Source organism: Chiloscyllium punctatum, chromosome 13 (genome assembly GCF_047496795.1).
Source record: "Chiloscyllium punctatum isolate Juve2018m chromosome 13, sChiPun1.3, whole genome shotgun sequence".
NCBI lineage: Eukaryota > Metazoa > Chordata > Chondrichthyes > Orectolobiformes > Hemiscylliidae > Chiloscyllium > Chiloscyllium punctatum.
In genome coordinates this window covers 104,526,611-104,535,609 of record NC_092751.1, presented here as the reverse complement: position 1 = coordinate 104,535,609, position 8,999 = coordinate 104,526,611, and the positions used below count along the sequence as shown (strand labels likewise).

Genomic DNA, 8,999 nt, shown 5'->3' with positions numbered 1-8,999 from the left:
AGAGAGAGATGGTGTGTTGTGTGTGTGTGTGTGTGTGAGAGAGAGAGATGGTTGTGTGTGTGTGTGTGTGTGTGAGAGAGAGAGATGGTGTGTGTGTGTGTGAGAGAGAGATGGGTGTGTGTGTGTGAGAGAGAGAGATGGGGTGTGTGTGTGTGTGAGAGAGAGAGATGGGGGTGTGTGTGTGTGAGAGAGAGAGATGGGGTGTGTGTGTGTGTGAGAGAGAGAGATGGTGTGTGTGTGTGTGTGTGTGTGAGAGAGAGAGATGGTGTGTGTGTGTGTGTGTGTTTGAGAGAGAGATGGCGTGTGTGTGTGAGAGAAAGAGGGATAGAGAGAGGAGATGGTGTGTGTGTGTGTGTGTGAGAGAGAGAGATGGTGTGTGTGTGTGTGTGAGAGAGAGAGAGATGGTGTGTGTGTGTGTGTGAGAGAGAGAGATGGTGTGTGTGTGTGTGTTGTGAGAGAGAGAGATGGTGTGTGTGTGTGTGTGTGTGTGTGAGAGAGAGATGGTGTGTGTGTGTGAGAGAGAGAGATGGTGTGTGTGTGTGTGTGAGAGAGAGAGATGGTGTGTGTGTGTGTGTGAGAGAGAGAGAGATGGTGTGTGTGTGTGTGAGAGAGAGAGAGATGGTGTGTGTGTGTGTGTGTGAGAGAGATGTGTGTTGTGGGTGTGTGTGTGTGTGAGAGAGAGAGATGGTGTGGGTGTGTGTGTGTGAGAGATGGGTGTGTGTGTGAGAGAGAGTGAGAGTGGTGTGTTGTGTGTGTGAGTGAGAGATGGGTGTGTGTGTGTGGAGAGAGAGATGGGTGGTGTGTGTGAGAGTGGGAGTGTGTTGGTGTGTGTGTGTGTGGTGTGTGTGAGTGTGGTGGGTGGGTGTGTGAGAGGGTGGGTGTGTGTGTGTGTGAGTGATGGGGGTGTGTGTGTGTGTGGATGGTGTGTGTGTGTGAGTGTGTGTGTGGGTGGTGTGTGAGAGAGAGAGTGGTGTGGTGTGTGTGTGTGAGAGAGAGAGATGGTGTGGGTGTGTGTGTGAGTGAGGTTGGTGTGGTGTGTGAGTTGAGGTGTGTGTGTGTGGTGAGAGAGAGAGGATGGTGTGGTGTGTGTGTGAGAGAGAGAGAGAGAGATGGTTGTGTGAGAGAGAGATGGTGTGTGTGTGAGAGAGAGAGAGAGAGAGATGGTGTGTGTGTGTGTGTGAGAGAGAGAGATGGTGTGTGTGTGTGTGAGAGGAGAGGGAGAGATGGTGGTGTGGTGTGTGTGAGAGTGAGAGAGTTGGTGTGTGTGTGTGTGGGTGTGTGTGTGAGAGAGAGTGTGGGGGTGTGGGGGTGTGTGTGTGGGTGAGAGGGAGAGAGATGGTGTGTGTGTGTGTGAGAGAGAGAGATTGTGTGGTGTGTGTGTGAGAGAGAGAGAGAGTGTGATGGTGTGTGTGTGTGTGAGAGAGAGATGGTGTGTGGTGTGTGTGAGAGAGAGAGAGATGGTGTGTGTGTGGTGTGAGAGAGAGAGATGGTGTGTGTGTGTGTGAGAGAGAGAGAGATGGTGTGTGTGTGTGTGTGTGTGTTGGAGAGAGAGATGGTGTGTGTGTGGTGTGTGTGTGAGAGAGAGAGATGGTGTGTGGTGTGTGTGTGTGTGTGAGAGAGAGAGAGAGAGAGATGATGTGTGTGTGTGTGTGTGTGGTGTGTGAGAGAGAGATGGTGTGTGTGTGTGTGTGAGAGAGAGATGGTGTGTGTGTGTGTGTGAGAGAGAGATGGTGTGTGTGTGTGTGTGTGTGTGTGAGAGAGATGGTGTGTGTGTGTATGTAGAGAGGAGAGATGGGTGTGTGTGTGTGTGTGTGAGAGAGAGAGATGGTGTGTGTGTGTGTGTGTGTGTGAGAGAGAGAGAGAGAGAGAGAGATGGTGTGTGTGTGTGTGAGAGAGAGAGATTGTGTGTGTGTGGTGTTTGTGAGAGAGATGGTGTGTGTGTGTGTGAGAGAGAGAGATGGTGTGTGGTGTGTGTGTGGTGTGTGTGTGTGAGAGAGAGAGATGGTGTGTGTGTGTGTGTGAGAGAGAGAGATGGTGTGTGTGTGTGTGTGTGAGAGAGAGAGATGGTGTGTGTGTGTGTGATAGAGAGAGAGAGATGGTGTGTGTGTGTGTGATAGAGAGAGAGAGATGGTGTGTGTGTGTGAGAGAGAGAGAGAGAGATGGTGTGTGTGTGTGTGGATAGAGAGAGAGAGATGGTGTGTGTGTGTGAGAGAGAGAGAGAGGGTGGTGTGTGTGTGTGTGTGTGAGAGAGAGAGAGAGATGGTGTGTGTGTGTGAGAGAGAGAGAGAGAGAGAGAGATGGTGTGTGTGTGTGTGTGTGTGGGAGAGAGAGATGGTGTGTGTGTGTGTGTGAGAGAGAGAGAGAGAGAGAGAGAGATGGGGTGTGTGTGTGTATGTGATAGAGAGAGAGAGATGGGGTGTGTGTGTGTGTGTGATAGAGAGAGAGAATGGTGTGTGTGTGTGTGATAGAGAGAGAGAGGTGTGTGTGTGTGTGTGAGAGAGAGAGAGAGAGAGATGGTGTGGTGTGTGTGTGAGAGAGAGAGAGAGTGGTGTGTGTGTGTTGTGATAGAGAGAGAGAGGTGTGTGTGTGTGTGTGAGAGAGAGAGAGAGAGATGGTGTGTGTGTGTGAGAGAGAGAGAGATGGTGTGTGTGTGTGTGAGAGAGAGAGTGGTGTGTGTGTGTGAGAGTGAGAGAGATGGTGGTGGTCGTGAGAGAGAGAGAGAGATGGTGTGTGTGTGTGAGAGGTAGAGGTGGTGTGTGTGTGTGAGAGAGAGAGAGAGTGAGATGGTGTGTGTGTGTGTGTGTGTGATAGTGAGGAGAGAGATGGTGTGTGTGTGTGTGTGTGTGAGAGAGAGAGAGAGAGATGGTGTGTGTGTGTGTGTGTGTGTGAGAGAGAGATGGGGTGTGTGTGTGTGTGTGAGAGAGATGGTGTGGTGTGTGGTGAGAGGAGATGGTGTTGTGTGTGTGAGAGAGAGAGAGATGGTGTGTGTGTGAGTGGAGAGAGATGGTGTGCGTGTGTGTGTGTGAGAGAGATTGAGAGATAGAGAGGGAGAGATGGTGTGTGTGTGTGTGTGTGAGAGAGAGAGATGGTATGTGTGAGGAGAGAGATGGTGTGTTGTGTGAGAGAGAGAGAGAGATGGTGTGTTGTGTGAGAGAGAGAGAGAGATGGTGTGTGTGTGTGTGAGAGAGAGATGGTGTGTGTGTGTGAGAGAGAGAGATGGTGAGTGTGTGTGTGGTGAGAGAGAGTGGTGTGTGTGTGAGAGGAGAGATAGAGAGAGTGAGAGATGGTGTGTGTGTGTGTGTGTGTGGTGAGGAGAGTTGTGTGTGTGTGTGAGAGAGAGATGGTGTGTGTGTGTGTGTGTGAGAGAGAGAGAGGGATAGAGAGAGAGAGATGGTGTGTGTGAGAGAGTGAGAGAGAGATGGTGTGTGGTGAGAGAGATGTGTGTTGTGTGAGAGAGAGAGAGAGATGGTATGTGTGAGAGAGAGATGGTGTGTGTGTGTGTGTGTGAGGGAGAGATGGTGTGTGTGTGAGAGAGAGAGAGGATGGTGTGTGTGTGAGAGAGAGAGAGAGAGAGATGGTGTGCGTGTGTGTGAGAGAGATGGTGTGTGTGTGAGAGAGAGAGAGATGGTATGTGTGAGAGAGAGATGTGTGGTGTGTGAGGGAGAGATGGTGTGTGTGTGTGTGTGTGTGTGAGAGAGAGATGGTGTGTGTGTGTGTGTGTGTGAGAGAGAGAGATGGTGTGTGTGTGAGAGAGAGATGGTGTGTGTGAGAGAGAGAGAGAGATGGTGTGTGTGTGTGAGAGAGAGAGAGATGGGGTGTGTGTGTGAGAGAGAGAGAGATAGAGAGAGGGATGGTGTGTGTGTGAGAGAGAGAGATAGAGAGAGAGAGTGGTGTGTGTGTGTGTGTGTGAGAGAGAGAGAGAGATGGTGTGTGTGTGTGTGTGAGAGAGATGGTGTGTGTGTGAGAGAGAGAGAGATGGTATGTGGGAGAGAGAGATGGTGTGTGTGTGTGTGTGTGTGTGTGAGGGAGAGATGCTGTGTGTGTGTGTGTTGAGAGAGAGAGATAGAGAGAGAGATGGTGTGTGTGTGAGAGAGAGAGATAGGAGAGAGAGAGAGATGGTGTGTGTGTGTGTGAGAGAGAGTGAGAGATGGTGTGCGTGTGTGTGAGAGAGAGAGAGAGATGGTATGTGTGAGAGAGAGATGGTGTGTGTGTGTGTGTGTGTGAGGGAGAGATGGTGTGTGTGTGTGTGAGAGAGAGAGATGGTGTGTGTGAGAGATGGTGTGTGTGTGTGTGAGGGAGAGATGGTGTGTGTGTGTGTGTGTGTGAGAGAGAGAGATGGTGTGTGTGAGAGATGGTGTGTGTGTGTGTGTGAGAGAGAGAGATGGTGTGTGAGAGAGAGAGAGATGGTGTGTGTGAGAGAGAGAAATGGTGTGTGTGTGTGTGTGCGTGTGTGTGAGAGAGCTGGTATGTGTGTGTGTGAGAGAGATGGTGTGTGTGTGTGTGTGTGAGAGAGAGAGAGATGGTGTGTGTGTGTGTGTGTGTGTGTGTGTGTGAGAGGGAGAGAGATGGGGTGTGTGTGTGTGTGTGTGTGTGTGTGTGTGTGAGAGAGAGATGGTGTGTGTGTGTGTGTGAGAGAGAGAGAGATGGGGTGTGTGTGTGTGAGAGGTTGTGAGTGTGTGTATATATCAGAGGGTGTTACATGTGTATGTAGCAGTGTGTGTTTGTGTATATCAGGGGTGTGTGTGTCTGTGTATCAGAGGGTGTGTGTGTGTGTGTCGGTGATTTACCGCTTCCACCCTGACAGCCAGCTCACTTGCTCACTGCTGTTGATGAAGTGGAAATTCCTCTTGATGCTGGAGTTAGTCTCTGATAGCCTGAGCTGCCCATGGTAAAGGCCCCAGTCACTGCATTGCAAACATCGTCAGAGTGTTTCACCATTAGCAGCACTCCATGCATGAAATTGTACACCTTTTCATGATGGCTTTTTTTTTACTAGATTCTGAAGAATTCTGATTATATGCTGTTAAACTGTGCCACTATGTTGCATATCTCTGAAATCATTTTGGTTCACTCCCCCTCTGTCACCTCCCCCCACAACCCCCACCACATCTCTCTGGCTGTCAGACAGACTTTTGATTTGTGTTCAAGCTAAGTCCATGTTGAGAGCACTGCTTTTTGTTGTTTCTGTAAATGATTTAGGTGTGAATATAGGATGGTTAGTAAGTTTACAGATGACACCAATATAGGTGGGGTCATAGGCAATGCAGAGGATTATCTCAGAGTACAATGGGATCTTGAACAGATGGGCCAATGGCCAGAGGAGTGGCAGACGCAGTTTTACTTAGATAAATGTGAGCTTTTGCATTGTGCTAAGGCAAACCAGGGCAGGACTTATATAGTTAATGGCAGGACCTTGGGGAACGTTGCCAAACAAAGAGACCTTGGAATGCAGGTGCATCGTTCCATGAAAGTGGAGTCGTTGGTAGCTAGGATAGAGAAGAAGGCATTTGACACACATGCCTTCATTGGTCAATTCATTGAGTATAGGAGTTGGGAGATCATGTTGCAGCTGTACAGGAGATTAGTGAGGTCATGTTTGGAATACTGCATTCATTTCTGGTCTCCTTCCTATCGGAAAGATGCTGTTAAACTTGAAAGGGTTCAGAAAAGATTTACAGGCATGTTGCCAGGGTTGGAGGGTTTGAACTACAGGGAGAGGCTGAACAGGCTGGGGCTGTTTTCTCTGGAGCGTCAGAGGCTGAGGGGTGACCTTATAGAGGTTTACAAAATTATGAGGGGCATGGATAAGGTGAATAGACAAGCTCTTTTTCCCCAGGGTGGGTGAGTCTCAAACTAGAGGGCATAGATTTAAGGTGAAAGGGGGAAGATTTAATAGACCAATGAAGGCATGTGTGTCAAATGCCTTCTTCTCTATCCTAGCTACCTACAACTCCACTTTCATGGAACAATGCACCTGCATTCCAAGGTCTCTTTGTTCGGCAACGTTCCCCAAGGTCCTGCCATTAACTATGTAAGTCCTGCCCTGGTTTGCCTTAGCAAATGCAAAAGCTCACATTTATCTAAGTAAAACTGCGTCTGCCACTCCTCGGTCCATTGGCCCATCTGTTCAAGATCCCATTGTACTCTGAGATAATCCTCTGCATTGTCCACTACCCCACCTATATTGGTGGAGAGGTAACTTTTTCACACAGAGGGTGGTGCATGTATGGAATGAGGACGTGGTGGAGGTTGGTACAATTACAACATTTAAAAGATATCTGGATGGGTATATGAATAGGAAGGGATTGAAGGGATATATGGGCCAAGTGCTGGCAAATGGAACTATATGTCAGATTGGGATATCTGGTCAGCATGGATGAGTTGGACCGAAGGGTCTGTTTCCGTGCTGTATCGCCCTCTGACTCGATGCTAACTTTCTGCAATTTCAAGTTGTTCGAAGAGAAATATATAATTTTCATTTCTCTTCCCTTTCCCTTTGCAGGCACCCAATAGCATGTTTGACATCCAACTCATGGGGAACAACTCTGAACATTTTACCATTTCCCCAACGTCAGGCCAGGGGAAGGTCGACATCCGAGTACGAGTGGCACTGCCTTTGGATTTTGAACGCATTTCTCACTATGAGTTCTCTGTAAGTTGCTTGATAAGACCCTACTCGAGGTGTGATATTTTGTTCTGTCTTCTTGCAACATAAGGGGAAGATTGGTGTAACCCCTACAACCTTGCTCTGCAGTTCAATGGACTCCGTTAAAACCCCATGAAGATCCAAGAACGCTGGAGAATCTCAACAGGTCCAGCTGTATCCGTTCAGGAAGAAACATGTCCAATTCTCAAGTGTCACTGAACCCAAAACATTTTTTAATTCACTCATGGAATGTGGCTTGTCCAGCATTTATTGCCCATCCCTAATTGCCCAGAGGGCAGTTGAGAGTCGACCACATTGCTGTGGGTCTGGAGTCACATGTAAGGCCAGGCCAGGTTAGGATGGCATTTTCCTTCTCTAAAGGGCATCAGTGAATTAGATGGATTTTTTCAACAGTCGACAATGAGTTTGTGGTCATTATTAGACCCTTAATTCCAGATTCTTTACTGAATTCAAATTGTCCCATCTGCTGTGGTGGGATTTGACCCCAGGGTCCTTGAACATTAGCCAAGTTTCTGTATTAATGACCAGCAATAATACCATTAAGCCATTGCCTCCCCTCAAAAATCAATGTTCCCTGACAGGAGTCCAACATTAGCCCTACTTTCTCTCTTCACAGATGCTGCCAGACCTGCTGAGTTTCTCCAGCAATTTTTGTTTTTGTTAATGTTTTAACGGTGGTATGACTTTTTTGCAGAACAGGATTGAAGGATTTTGTTTCAGATCTCCAGCGTCTGCAGTATTTTGCTTTTAATCATAAACTTCTCCTGGGAGGAGATTTGTTTTGTTAGTTGGTAGAGTTGTCCACTCTCCAGGGATTGAGCATTTATCTCCAGAGCATCGCATTAGTTTTTCAGCCGAGGAGAAAAGAAATCCACTGGGTGCTGAAGAAAACTGGAGCTTCTTTGCTTCTTCATTTTCTTTTAAATGCGTTTTATTTATTGGTCAGTAAAGATATTGGAGAGGGGGTGGGGATTGAAAGGTGGTTTGGTGAATGTTCTCAAAGTTAATGCAATATGGAACGCTGCTGGAAATCTGAAACTAAACAAAGCACCTCCAACCTATTTGTGATTCACAGAGGCTTACAGTGCAGAAGAGACTTTTTGGCCTACCACGTCTATACCATGAAAAATAGACCATTACCTACACCAGTCCCACTTTCCCACACTTGGCTCAAAGCCTTGAATGTTATGACACTTCAAGTGCTCACGGTGGCACAGTGGTTAGCCCTGCTGCCTCACAGCACCAGAGACACGGGTTCAATTCCCGCCTCAGGCGACTGACTGTGTGGAGTTTGCACATTCTCCCCGTGTCTGCGTGGGTTTCCTCCGGGTGCTCCGGTTTCCTCCCACAGTCCAAAGATGTGCAGGTCAGGTGACTTGGCCATGCTAAATTGCCCATAGTGTTAGGTAAGGGGTAGATGTAGGAGAAGGGTGGGTTGCGCTTCGGCGGGACGGTGTGGACTTGTTGGGCCGAAGGGCCTGTTTCCACACTGTAAGTAATCTAATCCAAGTATTTTTTTAAAGGTTGTAAGATTTATTTTCTCAAACACCCTCTCAGGCAATGCATTCCAGACCCCCAGCACCTTCTGGGTGAAAATTGTTTACTTCAAATCCCTTCAAAACCTCCTGCTTTTCACTTGAAAATGTTGCCCCCTTGTTATTTTGAACTTTCAATTAAGGGGAGCAGTGACTTTTTGGTCACCATGTCCTTGATAATCTTATACACCTCAATCATTGAATCCCTACAATGTGAAAAGAGGCCATTCAGCCCATCATGTCTGCACCGACCTTCTGAACAGAATCCCAACCAGACGCAGCCTCATCCCCTCTACCCTATCCCCATAACCCTACATTTCCCATGCCTTGACCCCATAGCCTGCACGTCTCTGGCCACGAGGGACAATTCCCCATGGCCAATCCACTCTAAGCTGCACATCTTTGGACTGTGGGAAGAAACCAAAGCACCTTCGAACTAGAGGGCATAGGTTTAGGGTGAGAGGGGGAAGATATAAAAGAGACGTAAGGGGCAACCTTTTCACACAAAGGGTGGTACGGGTATGGAATGAGCTGCCAGAGGAAGTGGTGGAGGCTGGTACATTTGCAACATTTAAGAGGCATTTGGATGGGTATATGAATAGTAAGGGTTTGGAGGGATATGGGCCGGGTGCTGGCACGTGAGAGTAGATTGGGTTGGGATATCTGGTTGGCACGGACAGGTTGGACCGAAGGGTCTGTTTCCATGCTGTACATCTCTATGACTCTATAACCTGGAGGAAGGCTACACGGGCAAACTCTATACGGACGGTCACCCGAGGGTGGAATTGACCCCGAGG

The 8,999-nt window shown here is 48.3% G+C and overlaps 1 protein-coding gene across 1 annotated transcript in view; it reads left to right on the top strand.

Annotated features, from left to right (window-relative positions):
• cdh23 (cadherin-related 23) overlaps positions 1-8,999 on the top strand; it is a 967,008-nt gene that overhangs the window by 322,270 nt on the left and 635,739 nt on the right. Inside the window, exon 12 of the mRNA XM_072583543.1 lies at positions 6,503-6,652. Within this exon, the coding sequence (XP_072439644.1) occupies positions 6,503-6,652 (150 nt within the window). The remainder of the gene's footprint in view (positions 1-6,502; positions 6,653-8,999) is intronic.